The sequence below is a fragment of the Nicotiana tabacum genome, chromosome 22 (assembly GCF_000715075.1).
Source record: "Nicotiana tabacum cultivar K326 chromosome 22, ASM71507v2, whole genome shotgun sequence".
Taxonomy (NCBI): Eukaryota; Viridiplantae; Streptophyta; class Magnoliopsida; order Solanales; family Solanaceae; genus Nicotiana; species Nicotiana tabacum.
The window spans coordinates 152,240,365-152,260,559 of NC_134101.1; the positions used below are offsets into that span (position 1 = coordinate 152,240,365).

Consider the following 20,195-nt stretch of genomic DNA (forward strand, 5'->3'; position numbering starts at 1 on the left):
TACGAAAATTCTGTTTTCTCGTTCTTCCTTCTGCATTGTTTTTAACAGAAAGCAAACAACAGCAAGTGTGATTTGCTACCGATCGTTAAGTCCGTTGGTCACTTTTTGAATACAGAGTACTAACAAAGGTAAGGTTTGTGTGCACACTACCCTCTTCATATCCCATTTGTGGAATACATTAAATTGTTATTGTTATTGTCTTATTTTGAGACGTCTAACTTATCTAGAGAATGTATTTACGTTTGGGAAGCAAAAAAGAAGTTAGCATTTTGTTATTTACAACATTTTTTTAATTATGTATCTTCTTTAGTTTACTTTTTTCTTTTTCTTTCTCTTCCTTTTTTCTTGTTTTCCATTACCTATTTTTTGCAAAGAGAAAATTAAGATATTTTAGCGATCGAAAACCCACAATTCATATCCTTCGCCTAATTCTTTACATTCCCTACCGCGGCACCACTCTCCTGCCGAAGATTTCTTCATTTGCCTCGTGGAAAAAGATTGGGGAATTTAAATAATGCGAGTTTTGATTTTATCTTCTTTTTTTTTTACCTATCGGGAACAAAGCGAAGTAGCTGATTTACTAGCAAAAATTGGAAGTCGTATGGATAGTTCGGCAGGCAACACTATCATTGAACAACCACCACCTTTTGTTCGCAAAGCCTTGGAAGACGACCAATGGGAGAAAATTTTTGTTAAAGATGTGGCACCATCAACTCTTGCACCCTCCAACTGTTTGTCAAGTCCCCTTGGACGCTCCTTTTGTACTCCCCAGGATATGAGAACCACTAACACTAATTTTTCTCCTGATTTCCCCTTTTGTCAAGACCCAATACGATGTCGCCCCATCCCCAGGACCATAACCATGTTTTCGCATGTTACTTGTACCTCCACCTTAATATAATATAAACAGTCATCCTTTTCACCAATTTTTTTTGTGTGTGTAAGATGATAATTTTTACGGATTAGATTGCTTGATAGAAGTAGTTGATTTTGTAAGAAAGGTGTTCACCACTTAGCTAAAAGGTTGATTCTTGCTTGTCAAAAATTGAAACTATGTTGAACACCATTTTCTCCCCCAGCTCTCTTCCTCCTTTTTTAATGGCTGGACATAAAGTGGAAACATAAGAAAAAATTACCTATAAGGAGAGTTAATGACACGTGGCAACGTTACACTCTCATATTTTTATGGAATTTTTACATTCCTATGCCACATAGGAAACCTTATTACCCTCAATGTTTAAGGTTTGACTTAGTTACACTTAGTATACCAAATTACCAATTCTATACCATAATTAATTAAGGGTATAATTAATTGTACATTTTTTACTCCTTAATTAAAGGAATCTGCATGTTTCTCTCTCCTAACCCCTCAGTCCCACTCACGTTTTACCCATAGCCACGTTCTTTTTACTATTTTTCATCCTCTGTAACCAAATTCTCCCTCTAAATTCACAGAAAATTGAAGAAACCCTTCAACAAAGTTGGTTCCCCATTTTACTCCAGTTGAAGTTCATCAATGAAGAACAACAAAGTTCATCAAAATTGAAGTCAAATCTTCAAAGTTCATACACACATTTACCTTCAACTTCAAATTTTCTCAATGAAGAAGAACAAACCTTCAAAGAGACAAGAGAGCAGCAATTCCGCCATTGACAGCCATTAAAAAGCTTTGAAGCTTTGAATTCAAATTTGAATTTTCAAAAATCATTATTTCTTTTGATTGGGTGTTGTTGTAAATAATTAGGAATATGTTTTGGAGTTTATATCTCAATTTTGAGGGGTTTTGGTGAAGATTTAGACTTGGTTTTGACTGAATTTCAGATTGAAACTCGAAGAAGAAGAAGAAGAAGAAGAAGAAGAAGAAGAAGAAGAAGAAGAAGAAGAAGAAGAAGAAGAAGAAGAAGAAGAAGAATTGCAACAATTGTAGAAAAATTGTAGATAAATTGTAGACTGTTTTTTGCAGAAGATTTGTAGAAGTTTTAGTCGTTTTTGATTTGTGAAAACAGAAAACAAAGCATCTACAATCAGAATACAAATAATCTACAAAATATCTACAAACTGGGTACATTGAATTTTTATATCCCAATTCTCATCCAATTGTAGCATAATTGTAATTTTTTGACATAATTGCGTTTTTTCAGAAGATTTGTAGGAGTTTTAGTCGTTTTTTATTTGTGAAAACAGAAAATAAAGCATCTACAATCAGAATACAAATAATCTAAAATTTATCTACAATTTCTGCAATATGTCTTCTTCTTCTTCGAGTTTCAATCTGAAATTCAGTCAAAACCAAGTTTAATCTTCACCAAAACCCCTCAAAATTGAGATATAAACTCCAAACCATATTCCCGATTATTTTCAACAACACCCAATCCAAACAAATAATGATTTTTGAAAACCCAAATTTGAATTCAAAGCTTTCAAGCTTTTTAATGGCTATTAATGGTGGAAAATATCTGGAAGAATATTTACTTCCATAATTGTAGCGCGCCTAAATAGGAATATCTGGAAGAATATGATTTGATCTGATTTACGCCAAATCTTTTTAGAATATTCTGTTCCTTAATTTTAGCTCGACAAATTAGGAATATTCAGCTACTATTAATTAGTATTTAATGATTGGTATAATAACTGTAGAAAAAATGTGGACAGAGCGGGCAAATTAGAAACTATGCACATTTTTGATAATAAGGTTTTATATATGGTATAGGAAAGAAAAAATCCCTATTTTTATTTTTGTGTATACACTAGTACTAGTAAAAGATGGCACATACTAAGCATGGCCCAAAAATATTCTTTTAAATTCGTCTTTTTTGTTTTGTTTGTCTTTTTGTTAAATAAGTAGTTAATTTATTAAGAGATCATTACTTATGTCATTTATAGTTGCTCGTGAAATATTAGGATGCGCAGTAAGTTGATTGTTGGATGTGAGTTTTTTTTTTTCTTATTGTTTCTTTTGTTCTACTTGTGTTTGTTTTATATTATTGATTTATCTTGCAATTATTCATGACTTGTGAGATCTTAATTTGTTGCTCGTCTAACATTGACGTTTAATATTTGAAAAGATTCACTTAAGGTTCAGATGTTTTACAAAATAATACAAGACATTTCTTTTGGATGTCATCCTTATGAAAATTCATTAGAACTTGCTCCCTTCTTTAGTCGTCTTTCTTTTCCTTTTTATTTGTGATTGATTTGAATTGGTTTAGTTAAAATTGGAAAAAGACCATTATTGTGTTTTGTTGGATTGATTGTTGAAGAGCAAAGTGAGTAAAATATGATTTGAGATTTAGAAATCAATGCGCAAGGCTCATGTATTAAAATACATGACTTTCAATTTAGGTTTGCAGTTTATATGTATGAATTTAATGAGGACCAATGAATATCGTTGTAGAAGTTGACCTTTGAGTAATTTTCCTTCGTATTCCTTTATATTTTTTTTGTTTTTTTTATTTTTTTCTTTATAAGTTTTTATTTTCTTTGCTTTATATTATACTAGTGGGTGTAGCCTGTGCTAAGCACAGGCCCAATAGTTATTTAGCGTTAATTTTTTTTGCAGTTGTTTCCCATAATACTTGGTGATACTTTATTCATTCCATGAAAGTTTGTTAATATATTATCAATTTCCAATGCTTTTTAACTGCTCTGACAATTGATATATTAAACTTCACGTGAACTGCAATGGTTAAACATTATAGTTACACAATCAATTTTGGTGCTTAACATGAACATCAACTCCATGGTGGAGTACTTAGTATTGGAATTGCTAATCAAGGATAAAATTCAATCACCTTGTAATTTGTTGACATATGTGAATCATAGATATAGAGACGAGCAGATACAAAGTTGGACAGAGCCTTCTATCTTGGCGGTTAATGGTCTCTGTCAATACAGGTTACTAATTTAAAGCACAAATGCTTTACACTTGCTAAATTTCATACTGTAGAATGAAAATAATGATGAAAATGATTCACTTTTTAAAGTGCAACTGAGCAGCCAATGGAAATATTCAGAGCTTTTAGCTTAACCAGAAAAGTTGTACTCATCCATTCAGGCTGAGAGCTTTTGTTTGCCGATGGAGGTCGACTCCTTCCATGGTCACTGCCCTTTTTACTTCTTGTAGCTTTGGCAGCACCCTTTCCTTGACCTTTGCAGTAATGGTAAATGATAGTCCTCGTGCTAGTTGAATTTCTCTAACAAAAGAAACAGGAATTAGCATGTAAAGAAGTTGCATTGATCCAGTACTCATTTCAAGTTCAGCTTAAAGATGCTTAAGACCAAGTTAAACTTGAAAATAGTAGACCAATACAACAAATGAAACTAATAATTAACTAAAGATTAATTTTTTTTTAAACTCATTAATTAAAGTTTCATTTTTCAGAATCAGAAAAAGCAGTAAACTAAAACCTAGGAATATGAACTAAACGCTAACTAAAAATTCAATCTTTTCGTAAAGGTAAACTAAAAATCCAGCAATTAAAGATTCAATAGAATCAGACTAACTATAAAACTAATATCCAGCAATTAAAGATTCAATAGAATCAGACTAACTATAAAACTAATATCCAGCAATTAAAGTTCAATAGAACAAGAAAGAATGTTCACCAATAAAAGACACTTGAATCTGACAGTTGTCATTTCTCATAAAAGGAAGAATCTCTTAGATTGGGAGCAAAGAAACTCAAAAAATAATGGGTGTGAATAATAGATGGAATACAGGATAAAAAACAATCTGAATCAAAAAATATTCCAACAGAAACTACAAACTGCAGAAACTATAGAAGAAGCAACCATAACAGGACAACAATGGAAACATAATCAAACCAAGAAGGACCCAAATAAAAACAAATTAAATTGTTTTTCATAGTCGTCACTCTCCTCACCACTATTTAGCTCCTCGTCTTTAGATTCAGATGATGTATCTTTTTTCTTCCTCTTATTTGAATTTGCAGGTACCTTACAAGACCCTTTTTTGGAAGCCTTGTGAGAAATTGGAGATTCACTCACAGGCTCTGCATTAACTGCCGCAAAGATGAATTTGCAACTATAGTAAGAAAAGACATCGAATGACTTTAAAAATAAATAGGACTTCAATGACAACTATTTCCTCGGTTCAACAAGTGAATATTGGTCTTTCATATGGCTTGTCTGTCTAATGTAACTTAATAATCAACCACGAAGAGAATCCTATACCAGCTGAGAAATTCAGCAATACAATCTGGAGGTCCACACAAGACATGCCAACCATCTCAAGTGAGCTCTGAGTTTATCTTCCAGTGTTAATCATTTATTAACTTTCGTGTTCAACTGCCCTCACATAAGAATGGTAAAAGACAGGTATTGAGCAAGTCTACTACTCCAGCAACGAAAAATGTTACCTTATTGTTATTCATTGAAAGTCCACTGTAGTAAAGAGTAGTAACCATACCATCAAAATTGAAAATTGACAAGCTATATATCAATGGCTTTATTAATAATACACAGCTTTAACAAAATAATCACAGTAATTCAATTTTCCTATTCGGTCTCGGAATAACGTGCATTCTAGAGTTTTATTGTTTAAAACTTATCAGTACATAAGCTACAAATCCCATGCATTACCACTAACATATGAAGATATAAAGAAAGAATTAAAATTCAGTACTGAAATAAGGATTCCTAAGGAAATGGATAACAGGATAAACTTTTGATGTTCTACCAAGAAAAACTTTGAAAGAAAAAATTAGTAATCAAAAGCATAAGAAGATCCAATAGTGGTCAGGATAGCATTGTGAGGTACTCAAAGGAGGGCTGAAACATAGAAAAAACCAACAATAGTGCGAATGGCATAACAAAAGTGGTCAAAGAGGAGAAATAAATCAGAAGAATTTAAATGGGAAAACTGTGCTACCTGTAGCAAAAAAGCAGATAACAACAGGACAGGGCTAACTACCATATGTAGACATCAAAGATAACATAATTCATTTTATCACAGAAAATCATATTGTACCACCAATTGGAGTTATAATTCTTTAGATTGTAACCACATTGAAACCCTTAAGCTATTTGACATAATTGCTATGACTTAACAAACCAAAGAAATGAAATAAGAAATATTTTCAGCATCGAAAATTCAAGCACTGAGAATTTTTTCTTTTTCAGGTTACATTCACAAAAATATCTCGCAAAATTATATAAAGCCACTGGACTAACTGAACGATTCACATTTGCAGACCAGAAAAGAATAAAACTTAATGTGATTTATTTAAATTAATAAAATATAGTATTAAGTCTTTCCAATTACAGTTACATGCTCCACCTTATTTATTTGAATATAAGACCGTAATAGCAAAAGGCGTTAATGACATGCAGGCAAATAATGAACATATCGAAGAGAAAAGTAGAGCAAGTCTTGGCAGATTAAATGAAAGTGAAATAGCTTGCGTTAAACAAACTCTACAAAAGCATTAAGGAGCAAGGAAATACTTTACATGATTTTGGTCTTTAAGTTATCCGCATTGTCTTCATCTCCCAGATAGTCACGCTTTTCATCCTCATCATTTTTTGGGTCAGCATATTCATCTCGAGGAAATTTCTCTGTTGCACTTTCTCTATTTTACACAGAATAGCAAAAAAATCAATAGATAAAATGAAGTAGATGGGGCTTCTTCTTTATCTTCTATAATTGTAATATCTGGTTGTGTTCTGTGATCACGTCAAAATCAGATATAATAATAATAATAATTTAATACACTGAAAATTTTGTCAACAGAAAATAAAACAGATACTCAGGAGAATAGCAGGGTAATAAAATAAATGAAGAGAACTTAAAATTTCTTTCAGTACCTTGGATGGAATTTGCAGGGGGATTTCAGTAACTTGAAGGAATACGTTTATTTGGTAGTTGCCGCTACCGTCATGTCTGGAATCAGGCTGCAAACGGAAGCTTTTAGATGTGGCTTCAACCAGTTTTACTGCTGTTGTAAGCTTTTGTAGCCTGAGGAGCACAAGAAATTATGTACTTTGAACTCACTATAATCAGCCCTCTAAAATGAAACTCGAGTTACAAAGAATTGCATAAATTGAAATAAATACAGTAATACACATTAGCGAAAAATGCTATGACGAATTCGGACTTACCATGTGTCACAGAGGCTGAGATACTAATTGAACTTCTTTAGCCAAGCAGCGATAGATTGCTTGTTGTCTCTTCAAGTCCACCTCTATTCATGACAAACATCTTACCCTTTATATGAAAACTCCAACCACGCTAAATATGGAAACTCCGATCACACTATTTTTAATCCACATATCTCAGTAATTTCAAGATCCATTTCTTTACCTTTACAAAAAAACTCAAGATCTATGAAAATGTGCAACATCAAAAAAAAGGAAAAAATATATCAATAAATTTTTGACAATGCCATTCCAAGGAGAAAAAAAATTAGTTGTTTAATCCTAATAACTTACCTATAATAGCTGATGAGTAAATCACAAGTTAAATCTTAAATATGCGAAGCTATGATTTTGATGAGGGAAAACACAAGGCTACAAACTTCTATAAGATCACTTTTTTCTCATTTGACGAAAAAGTAAATAAACAGAACTCAACATGTCAAAACTATTATATACTTAGTAACAACCAATAAGCACTTCAAACACAAATGCGATTAAATTTTATCCATTCAGCCACTAATAACCGTAAAAACTAAAGGCGCTCATGATGACAAAGTGGTGCTATAAATTACCTCTGCTGCAATGTGACGTGGTTGATGCTTGAATTCCAGAGTCTGAAATAAATCTCAAATCTAATTGGTTTGATGTTCTTTCGGAAACCTCGTCGCAAGTTTTTTAAAATCTACATAATACAAAAGAATCTGTTGATATTTCTTTCAATACCTTGGATGGAATTTGCAAGTGGATTTCAGTAGCTCGAAGGAATACGTTTATTTGGTAGTTGACGCTACTGTCATGTCTGAAATTAGGCTGCAGATGGAAGCTTTTAGACGTGGCTTCAATCAGTTTTACTGCTGTCATAAGCCTTTGTAGCCTGAGTATTCTGTCTGGAGTATTTAAATGATTACGCTTTGAAGACCTGCACAAGAAATTATGTACTTTGAACTCACTATAATCAGCCCTCTAAAATGAGACTCGAGTTAATTGAAATAAATACAGTAACACACATTAGCGAAAAATGCTATGACGAATTCGGACTTACCATGTGTCACAGAGGCTGAGATACTAACTGAACTTCTTTAGCCAAGCAGCGATAGATTGCTTGTTGTCTCTTCAAGTCCACCTCTATTCATGACAAACATCTTACCCTTTATATGAAAACTCCGATCACACTATTTTTAATCCACATATCTCAGTAATTTCAAGATCCATTTCTTTACCTTTACAAAAAAACTCAAGATCCATGAAAATGTGCAACATCAGAACATGTGCGCAGGACTGGGCAACAAAATGGGAAAAAATATATCAATACACTCACAAGAAGAGACAACCAAAACAGAAGAAAATAATAACAATAATTTGCGTGGAAAAAATAACATGCTTCACATTACTTGGCAAAAAACTCACATATATGCATGCCAAAGAAGGATGAACAGTAAGCTTCAAAATGGTAAATAAAAACAAAAGAAACAAAAAAACATTATTCAGTTATCTCAATTTTAAGCCATATATCAAACACATTGCGTAAATTAGTGTGCACATGCTGTAATGATAACCAATCCATTAGAACCTCATATCTTCTAGTGCTTCTCAAATGTTCTTCAACATTTTTTATTGAAGAGTTTCCAGTGCTTGTAAAATACTCATTTTCAACCTTTCTTGAATATTGAAGTTTGCAAATTTTTTTAGTATTAAAGCTGTTGAAATATGATTGAACCCTTCAATAACAAACCTAGCGATTACCCTACCACCTCCTCTGCTTTGTCGGATTATAAGGATACCCAAAATCACAGACAACAAAACGAATATAACCAAAAAAAAATATACATAGATAAAACAAACAAATATGCACATCAGATCAAAATGAAGCATTAAGATATAAGAAACAAAATATAAAAAATAAATGAGAAACCCAAATGGAGAAATAGAAGCACAACCTAACCTTTTAAGTACATGTTCCACAAACAAGACGTGTGCTGTTGTGTTTAAACTGTATGTTTAACTTTCTTTAGTTGAACAGACATTATACAGTAACATGTAAAAGATTCACAAAAAAAGCCTTTTGAATAATTTCATCGTAAACTATATTGTATGTAGAATGATCGTCATCACTATCTGGGTTTGGAGGCCGAATTAATATCTTGAGACAATTGGAAGCTTTTGCGCTCGACAATGCAACGTAAAGCTGACCATGCGAAAATACTGGTTCTCGTAAATATATACCAACAAAATCTAATGTTTGACCTTGTGATTTATTTATAGTCATAGTAAAATAAAGTCTTACTGGAAATTGTGTTCTTTTAAACTGCACTGGGGATTTTTCATCTTCTGATGACATCAATGGTATTCTCGGAATAAACACATGTGTATTTTTAAAGTCACCGCTTGCAATTTTTGCGCTTATAACATGTGTTTTAAAATCACAACATGTCAATCTTGTGCCATTGCACAAACCTTCACAAGGATTCAAATTTCGTAATAATATAATTGGACAAATTTCTTTCAAAGTTAATCTATAAGGAGGTAAACCAGCAGGATTTAAAGAATGCAAAAAATCTTCATACTGACTTTGATCATTCGATTCACATGTTTCATCAATTGCAACGAATGTTTTAGCTTCTTTTGGAAATTTGTCTATAAGCATATCATTTATTTCATTTACAAAATCATTTTTCGTCGTCAAAATAACGCGGGAAGTTACAGAAGATGCATCACAGAAGAAAGCATGCATGTTAGGAAATGTTGTTTCACATAATGCATTCAAAGATTCCTGTTCAGTAGTATAAGGGACAATAAATGATTTTGGAATTTCAATTTTGTTTTCAGAAGTAAGAGGTTCTTTTCCATTTCCTATTCTCATCAAATATTCACAAAAGGCCGGATCAGTTTTTGCACGCATGTTTTCTGACAGTTGCAATTTTTCAAGTCAGGGCCAAATGTCAGAATATAATAAACTCTCATGAATAAAATCCTCTCTTTTTCCATTTCGAACTACTGGTAAAGTTTGTCTAAAATCACCACCAAAGACAACAACTTTACCACCAAAAAGCACATTAGTATTCAAGAAATCTTTCAAAAGTAGATCAAAAGTTTCAATCATTTTCTTTTTTGCCATCGATACTTCATCCCATACAATTAATTTTGCATCTCGAATCAAACAGGCAAGTGAACTTTGTTTGCTAATATTGCAACTAAAATTTTCATCAATGTCAATGAGAATTTTAAAACGGGAATGAGCTGTACGACCACCTGGAAGAATCGAAGCCGCAACTCCAGAGGTTGCTGTTACTAGAGCAATAAATCCTTTAGATCGCACAGTAGCTAATAAGGCACGGTATAAAAAATTTTTACCTGTTCCTCCAGAACCGTCAACAAAAAAAGCTCCCGGTCAGTTCGAAGATATTCTGTCTATAATCACATTGTATGCCATCTGTTGTTCACGGTTCAATTTTTGTCGCAGTAATAGCTCTACTTCAGTAACAATTATGTTTCTTTCGAAGAATATTTCTCTTCCTTCTTTGGCAGCCTTTGAAGCCTTGAAATTTTCAGCGATAAGTTTATACTCATTAATGTTATGTCCCATCGAATGTAAGATGTCATTGAGACAATCTAAAACTTTATATCAAACACTTTTTGTTCCGATAACTGGTAAAACTTTGAAGTCTTCAGGCATAGAGTTCTCGAATTTCTCCCATAATTCTCTTGGATTAGCAGGATCACAATATACCAACAATGTAGCAAACAAGCGTCTCAAGCTACATGGCATTTGATAACTCTCAGCTTCTAGCATACATTCAGCTAAGTTATTGTCACAATGAAATAGTCCTCTTTTTTGAGCTGATTCTCTGAATGTATCGCAACGTACTTCATTTACAGTTAGTAGGTCTTCATATGATTTTGGTCCTCTTATATTCATTAATAATTATCTCAGATAATATCTTTCACCTTCTGTTGGATGACATGTTACAACACGTCCAATTACATTACCCTTTGTTCGACGGGTCCACATTTTATATTGTACTGACCATACAAAATATTGTGGAAATTCTTTATACAGTAGATTGAGCTTTATTGCATCTTTATTTGTTTTGTTCATAGCGAAAAATTCTGTTAACATTATTTTTCTAATCATAGGATTATTCATAATTGAGTTTATACTCGATGCACTCTTAAAAGAAACAACTTGTTGTCCTTCAAGATGTAACCGAAGATGATAAACAGCTGGTGTCATTTCATTAATAGGAAAACCAAATAAATGCCATGTAGCCTCAGGTGGTGATACCCATCGAGCAGACTGATATTCTTTTATTTCATCTACTTCAACATTTGTGTCATTGTCATGTATGTGATATGCGATTTTATCATATCCTTTACAGATGTATTTATAAATATATTTAACAGTTTTAATATCTGAACAAATTTCAACATTTATGTGGCAATTGAATTTTCCAAGTAAGAATGGATTATAAGGGACAACCCATGTGTTATCGAAATAGTGATCTTTGACTTTCACAAGTCCTGTATTCCGTCTTCTATAAATTGGGTAAGAATTTTTCCCTTTTGATGTTTGATCAGCAAAGCTTCTTGGATATTTGAATTTGCAACCACCTTTTTTCTGTTGCATACATGAATTTGTAGGATTTAATTTACCACAAGGTCCATGCATCATATGTTGAAGAATAAGTTTATATAAGGTTTCTTCAGCTTTACAATCAGGCAATTCAGCACGAACAATATTATCATAAGATTCTGGAGTGAGTAGTTTGTATTCATTAGTAAGTATAATAAGGAAATGAGCATGTGGTAAACCACGTTTTTGAAATTCTATAGTATACATAAAAGCTGCAACTTTTCCAAAGATATTTCTTTTTAATATATCGGTTTTTAGTTCTTCTATCTTTACCTTAAAAACTCGACTAATTAAATCAGGTCTGTTCTGTGCTTCGTCAGTTGGTAGCAAGTGCTCTTTTATTTCGGGCCAAGATGGGTTACAAGTCATCGTTATGAATAGATCAGGTTTTCCAAATTGTTGTACCAAAGAAATAACATCCATATAGCGTCGACACATGTCTCTTGGTCCGCCTATAAAAGTAACAGGAAGGAATGTTTGCTTTCCTATATTTGAAGCGTCTCTTTCTCCAAGTCTTAAAATATCAATGAGTCCTTGTAGCATTTCTATCCTAAAGAGATCTGGGTTGAATGAAAAAAAATTTAATCTCTGTGTTTCAAGTTTTATGTGTTCATCTACTGAATATTGTTGAAATAATCTTCCAGAATACAAAGTTTCATTTGTTTCATCTTCTCTCATTTGGAATTTATAACAGTAATATTCACGAACAGAGATATTATCTCTTTTTCGTTTTCCTTTTTCAAGATTTTGAGCTTCCATGTCAAGATATCCATCAACAGAACACATATTTCTAATACTTGGTAATTCTTCGTATTCACAAAAGGCTCGACGTTTAGAAGTCTTTTGGTTGTATAATAGTGGATATTGTAGCGGATCATAACATCCGTAATAGTAGTTCACTATTTGAGATCTGTTTCTATGAGTGTAGATTTGAATATGAGGTGCAGAACTAACTTCGGTGATTTCTTTTTCAACCCATATCCTGCAACTTCTGATGTAGTAGGAAGATTGTATACACGTTGATCCAAACCTGAGTCAGATTTAAGTGCAATATTGTAGTTCGATAGATTTGGAACATCTATTAGGAATTTTAAGAAAATAGAGTATGGATTAATTCTCAGTATGTTCATTAGCTTTTTGACTATTGATTCATGCATTTTCTCAAAGCAAGCCATTCTGTTAGCTAATTCGTTATCGTTCTCATAGAAGTATAGTTGTAGATTTTTTGCTATTCCACTCGGAGGCAGCAAATCATTTATAAAATGGTACATCTTTCCCTGAACTCTAAATGTATAAATACCACGATTTCTTTTTGCTAATTCTTTATCATAATTTACACCAAGTGATGTGAATGCAAACATATTATTGTATGTTCTGATATATGTTCGAAAATGTTTACATTCTTCAGTAGTCCCTAAATATAAATTTTGTAGTTCAACAGGCATCTCATGTGAAACTAACTTGATCGAACCATTGTTACAGCAGAATCCAGGTGGTTCATATTCAAATTTTTTTGCACCACAAAATTTACAGTTAGGAACAGTCTTCAAGGGAACATAATCAGATTGTAACTGACCTACGTATGTATAACTCTTTTTTGTTGAGTTATAACCTGTATATTTAAGTATTATTAGCATAAAATTACCAATAAAGTAATATACAACAGTATCATAATAAAAGATTGGTGCAAATCTTTTTTTCCAACCATTGTTGAGCTCATACTACTACTTTCATTAGATGCATGTGACGTTGACCCTAACGCCAAAAAGTAATAAATTATGAATAAATAAAGACATTATGTAAAAGTCAACATTGCATCCTTGATACTTACCTACTTCAAATGAGTAGAAGGGATAATTTATAATCTTTCGCTTGTCAAATGTAACTTCTAAAGCATCAACGTGACGCTCGTTGGCTAATAGGGGAAACACAACACACATTTACCGTCATTCAATTATACTCACATGCAAAAAGCGTGAAGGGACATTTCTAAAAAAATAAAATAACAAAGGATGTATTCTAACCTGTTTTTAAAACATAAGAAGAGCTCCTAAGAGGAATATTTTGTTGCTGAAACTCAGTTGCAGCTGGAGTAGCGCCAGGAAAAACAACATTCTCAGAAAGACTACTCCTTTTTAACTCTTGTCTTTTTGTTCGTCGTTGTAGTAACAATGCTTCTTTTTTTTCCGCAGATATTATTTTGTACGTTTCATGTCGCCTAAGTTTCATCTCAGCTTCTGATTTTGCGAAGCAAACATGTTTGTTTTTTTTGTTTAGAACCCATTATTCCTACAAAACTGCAATTATAGAAATTAAAACACACGAAGTAAATAGAAATAGTTTGCTGGCAGAGGTAACATCTGAAGCGAATAGCATCAGATTAATAAAAAGTACTACTGAGACTCAAATATATGTGACTTTTATTTTCTGACCACTACATATAAGAAAAATTGTAACAACATCTAATGATTGTTTAATTGAACATGTAGATACTCCTCAATCACGAGAACTACAATAGCTATAAATGGAGCAACTTATACAACTCAACTGCAAGAGTATATTCACTATGTTTCTTTAAAAGAAAAATGATATTAATCAATTCTTGTACAAAGTATTCACTATGTTTCTTTAAGAGGGAAATGATGTTAATCAATTCATCTACAAAGTGAATCTTCAATGTCAATTTTACTGGTAATAAGATTGTTGTCACCAACTATACAATATTTAAAATATTAACTCTGCCAAAATTATTTTTGACTTATTCCTGATATCTTGGAAATATACTTGTCAAGAGAAGCTGAATCAAGAACTTCCAAGTCAATTTTCTGTCCTACTTTTGCAACATAACTTAGCAGAGCACATAAACTGAAGAAAATAAATATTACAAACCTTTTAATACGCCCCATCTCAAATTACTACTCTGCACTCTTAGTTGTCCTAAACAGCGTTCACTTTCTTTTAAGAAGAAGTTCTCCTACTCAAGAAAATGAAAGTACAAAGCAGTTGCATGGGACCCATTTGCTCTATGCAGTACAAGACATTTTCAGAAATCAAAACCAAACGAAGTTATTTGGTTTCAAAATCAATTTTTGGGTTTTGGAAACACAAAGATACGAAAATAAATTTGTTCTTCTCTGAACCAAAACCAAGAAATAACCCTTTTCTTGATCAATTTAGCATAAACTTCAGCCATTGCCCCTTGGTATATCTCAGGCACTAAAGAAGTACATGAAAGCCCTAACTCAAAATGCAACCAAAGAAAATAACAGGCAGGAACATGTATAACAAATCTAGTAAAAATCCTGATTGAAGAATTTTGTCAAACACCTTGAGAACAGAATTTATTCGCTATTCAGGGAAAAACACAAATACCTACAATATTATCAAAGATTGAAACAAAATCAATACAAAAAACACAAGTTGAGAAGAAGATTACCCAGTAGAAAATAGCAATAGATCAGAGGGGAGGAGCAAGAGAGCACAAATATGAAGCAAAGAGGCGTTTGAAGAAGAGGGCTTCGCAGATAAACTTGGAAAGTGTCGGATATAGCAAGATAAATCAAACGGTGAATTGATAGCTATTAAAATTGGGCTACATGTGTTGGGCTGCAAATACAACCATGAAATAATTTTGGGTCAGGCAGACATGTTGACCATGAGCTGCCTGGTTATCCCCATTTATAATATAGGAATAGATAATGACTTTTAATAAGCTATATAGAGGTAATCAGGAGAAGCGGATGGCTTTAAAAACTAATTTTGTTATTGAAAAGACCATGTGGAATTTTATTAGAAAGATAATAAGCGAGTGTTATTGTTCAAGTGTATGTGAAATTTCAAATGAGTTCCACCACGATAATGAAAATTTCAAAATTGATGCAGAGCAATTTACCAAAAGAAGGTTTAAAGTACATAGGATTTATGGAAAACTAAAAAAATGGTAAGTAATAAGTGTCAATTTACAGGATTCAAGCTATGAAGATTGCTAATTGACAGTGAATTATAGAGAGAGAAAGCTAAAGAGAAGGAGGAGAGAAAATGTGGATCAATAACTGATCTTTTTAACAGACTAACTTCCCAACTTTTCCTTCATTACAATTTTGTCTTCTAACTTTTACTATTCACATTTTGGTCCCTAACTCTTAAGTAGTATCTATTATCACAAAACTCCCCCTCAAGTTGAAGGGTGAAAAACATCTAACACTCCCAGCTTAGACACAAGAATCTGGTGATGTGCAGTACCTAAGGCTTTGGTCATCATATCTGCAACTTGCTCTCTTATTGATATATGTTCTGGTGTAATCAGACCACTTTTGATTCTTTCCCTCACAAAATGACAGTCTATCTCTATGTGTTTAGTTCTTTCATGATAGATTGGATTGGCAACAATCTGTAGAGCTGCTTTGCTATCACAAAACAGCTTCACAGGTATTTGAACCTCAATTCCAAGCTCTTAAATCAACCTTGTGAGCCAAACTACTTCAGATACCACAGCTGCCATGCTTCTATACTCAGCTTCTACTGAACTTCTGCTCACAGTCTGTTGCTTTTTTTATTTATTTCCATAAGATCAAGGAATCACCCATTTTCACCACATACCTTGTAACAGATCTTCTTGTGTTTGGACAGACTGCCTAATCTGAATCACAATAGGCTGTGACTTGTTCTACAGGTTCCTTTTTCAGTAATACTCCTCTTCCTCGACATCCCTTAATATATCTTACAACTCTCAATACTGCCTCTAGGTGTGACTGTTCTAGATGTTGCATAAACTGACTCAGCATTTGAACAACAAAGCATATGTCTAGTCTGGTTATGGTCAGATATATTAGCTTTCCTATAAGTTTTTGATATCCACCTATATCATGCAATTCTTCATCTCCTATTGCCCCTACATATTTGTCATAGTCTACTGTAGTTAGCTTTTGATTTTGTTCAAGTGGAGAACTTGCAGGTTTTTCCCCACTCTGCCCAACTTCAGAGATCAGACTAAGGGCATATTTCCTCTGATTGAGAAGGATTCCCTTTGGTGACCTCATGTCACGACCCGAATTTCTCACCCTCAAGAGTCGTGATGGCGCCTACTCGTGAAAGCTAGGCAAGCCGAGTATTATAGATTCACTAACTCTTTTATTTAGCCCTTTTAACAGTTTAAATCAACATGCGATTAACAGTGAAATATTAATAGTAATTAAATACATGCGGAAGACGTAATCTGATAACTTAGCCAAAAAAAGAAGTACGACAATGCCAAGTACATCTCTACCCGGAACCGGTGTCACAATATCACGGACCGTCTACGAATACTACAAACAATTGTCTGGGAAGAAAGATACAATCTGTCTCTAAAGTAAATGAAAGCAGAATATAGAGATAGAAGAGAACGCCGGAGCCTGCAGACGCCTGCAGGACTACCTCGCGATCTCTGACTGGACTGAAGGCAGCCACCCAAAGCTATGGTCCAAAAGCTGTCACTCCGGGATCTGCACAAAGTGCAGAGTGTAGTATCAGTACAACCGACCCCATGTGCTGGTAAGTGTCTGGCCTAGCTCTGGCGAAGTAGTGACGAGGCTAGGACCAGACTACCAAATAAACCTGTGCAATTATATCATATACAACGGAAAATAAACAGAAATAGATAATTAAAGATAGGAGGGGGACATACTGCAGGGAATATCATTTACCAACAGTAATTTAAGAGAAAAGCATAAAGAACTATTTAAAATTCACAGCAAAAGAATAAGGAAATCATTATCAATCAATAAACACTTTTATTATCTATTGTTGCGGCGCGCAACCCGATCCAAATCATAAAACACTGTTGTAGTGTGCAACCCGATCTATATCATTTATCACTGTTGCGGTGTGCAACCTGATCCAAATACAATATTATTGCGGCGTGCAACCCGATCCACATATACAGTTCAACACCAATCACAAAGAGAGTTCTGGCAAGGGAACAACAAAGAAAACAACCCTATCCCGGCAAGGGAATCGACGGTATAAGTAAATACGTCCCGGCAAGGGAAAATCAGCTATAACCAAACTTGTTCCAACATCTAACTTCACAAAAGAACCTCAACTAGCACCAATACCCAACCAATACCCAACCATGAAATGCAATGGGAAACCGAAAGAAAAAGGTTTAGAATCATTTACCAATATTTTGGGGAAGAAAATGTTCTTTGAAAATCGCCTCAATGCTCCCAAATTTCGAAAATATGAAGTAAATGGGTTCTGCCCGTTTTTGCTTCTGTTTTAAAATCACTGGGCAGGCCTTCATCGCGTTCGCGATAGGCCTGTCGTATTCGCGATGGGTCAGGCCCAGCTGACCATCGCATTCGCGATCAGAAGCTCGCGTTCACAAACCTTTAACTCCCAGAGTCATCGCGTTCGCGGTCAGGTGGCCGCGTTCGCATAAGGTAAAGTGTGAAATCCCTCCCCCAGGCTACTAACCCTACGCGTTCACGAGGGCCTGGACGCATTCGCGTAGGGTATTCCCCCCACAACCTCGCGTTCGCGTCCCAAGCTCCGCATTCGCGAAGAAAAAATTTTCACCTGAGGGTGATTGCCTTCCGCGTTCGCGAGTGAAGCCACGCAAACGCGAAGCACAAAATCCCTGTGCACCAAAAACTGAAAACCTGCAACTTTTTTTTCTAAGTTTAAAACCATCCCAAACCTATCCGAAACTCACCCGAGCCCTCGGGGCTCCAAACCAAATATTCATACTAACTCAAAAATATCATATAAACTTACTCGTGCGATCAAATCGCCAAAATAACATCAACAATTATGAATTTAGCATAAAAATCATGAAATCACTTAAGAACCTCTAATTTTCCAATTTTCTTAAATACGGTCCGATTCACGTCATTTCAAGTCCGTTTCTTACCAAATTTCACAAACTCAACTTAAATCACATATAAGACCCGTACCAGGCTCCAGAACAAGAATACATGCCCGATACCATCAAATTTTAAAAACATTTCATTTCCAAAAACTCATAAATAATCCAGAAAATAATTTTCTTTAAAAATTCATTTGTCGGGCTTGGGACCTCAGAATTCGATTCCAGGCATATGCCCAAGTCCCATATTTTCCTACGGACCCTCAGGGACCGTCAAATTATGGGTCCGGGTCCGTTTACCCAAAATGTTGATCGTAGTCAACTTAAACTCATTTTAAAGGAAAAATTCATCATTTTTCCCAGATTTTCACAAAATGGCTTTCCGACTACGCGCTCGGACTGTGCACGCAAATCGATGTGAGATAGAAAGAGGTTTTTAAGGCCTCGGAAGATAGGATTTGTTTTTAAAACAAGTGATGACCATTTGGGTCATCACATTCTCCACCTCTAAAACAATCGTTCGTCCTAGAACGAATATAAGAAGGAAGTACCTGAGTCGGGGAAAAGATGAGGATAACGGCTCCGCATATCGAACTCGGACTCCCAGGTCGATGTCTCAGCAGGCTGACCTCTCCACTGAACACGAACAGAAGGGAAACTTTTCGATCTCAACTGACGAACCTGCTAGTCTAGAATAGCTACCGGCTCCTCCTCGTAGGAGAAGTCCTTGTCCAACGAAACAGTGCTAAAATCTAACACGTGGGATGGATCGCCGTGATACTTCCGAAGCATGGAAACATGAAACACTGGATGCAGGATGATAAGCTCGGTGGAAACACAAGTCTGTAAGCCACCTCTCCCACTCGATCAAGAATCTCAAACGGGCTAATGAACCTAGGGCTAAGCTTGCCTTTTTCCCCAAATCTCATCACGCCCTTCATAGGCGACACTCGAAGCAATACCCGCTCACCGACCATGAAAGCCAAATCATAAACCTTACGGTAGGCATAACTCTTTTGCATGTACTGAGCTGTACGGAGCCTATCCTGAATAATCCTGACCTTGTCCAAGGTATTTTGAACTAGATCTGTACCCAACAACCGAGCCTCTCCCGGCTCAAACCATCCAATCGGTGACCGACACTGCCTACCATACAAAGCCTCATAAGGGGCCATCTAGATACTCGATTTGTAGCTGTTGTTGTAGGAAAACTATGCTAAAGGCAAAAATTGATCCCATAAGCCTCCAAAGTCAATGACACAAGCTCGGAGCATATCCTCCAAAATCTGAATGGTCCGCTTGGACTGCCTGTCCGTCTGAGGATGAAATGTTGTGCTCAACTCAACCCGTGTGCCCAACTCTCGCTTAAATGCTCTTTAGAAATATGAGGTAAACTGCATACCTCGATCTAAAATGATAGACACGGGCACACCATGAAGGCAAACAATCTCCCAGATATAGATCTCAGCTAACCTCTCGGAAGAATAGGAGACTGCCATATGAATGAAATGTGTTGACTTGGTCAGCCTATCAACAATAACCCATACTGCATCGAACTTCCTC

At 34.6% G+C, this 20,195-nt stretch overlaps 1 protein-coding gene across 23 annotated transcripts; it reads right to left on the reverse strand.

Annotated features, from left to right (window-relative positions):
- Positions 1 to 3,777: 3,777 nt before the first annotated feature.
- On the reverse strand, positions 3,778 to 15,814 carry LOC107802678 (uncharacterized). Of its 23 annotated transcripts, none has more exons than XM_075243286.1 (11): positions 15,222 to 15,814; positions 13,810 to 14,082; positions 13,617 to 13,700; positions 10,507 to 13,540; positions 8,376 to 8,433; positions 8,198 to 8,280; positions 7,879 to 8,074; positions 7,120 to 7,769; positions 6,826 to 6,976; positions 6,471 to 6,590; positions 3,778 to 4,193 (listed from the first exon to the last, which is right to left on the reverse strand). In XM_075243286.1, exon 4 carries the CDS (start codon positions 12,569 to 12,571, stop codon positions 11,078 to 11,080), a length of 1,494 nt encoding a protein of 497 aa, XP_075099387.1. In that variant the 5' UTR covers positions 12,572 to 13,540; positions 13,617 to 13,700; positions 13,810 to 14,082; positions 15,222 to 15,814; the 3' UTR covers positions 3,778 to 4,193; positions 6,471 to 6,590; positions 6,826 to 6,976; positions 7,120 to 7,769; positions 7,879 to 8,074; positions 8,198 to 8,280; positions 8,376 to 8,433; positions 10,507 to 11,077. The 23 variants fall into 23 exon arrangements, 18 of the variants coding, with proteins under 18 accessions (XP_075099387.1, XP_075099385.1, XP_075099392.1 ...); XM_075243284.1 differs by having other exon boundaries at positions 10,405 to 13,540; XM_075243291.1 differs by having other exon boundaries at positions 6,826 to 6,912; positions 7,120 to 7,202; positions 7,728 to 7,837; positions 7,924 to 8,074; positions 8,376 to 13,540.
- Positions 15,815 to 20,195: the final 4,381 nt, after the last annotated feature.

Excerpts from the sequence above, each read along its gene's own strand:
- LOC107802678 (XM_075243286.1), bottom strand. The coding sequence starts at position 12,571 with ATGTGTTCTGTTGATGGATATCTTGACATGGAAGCTCAAAATCTTGAA.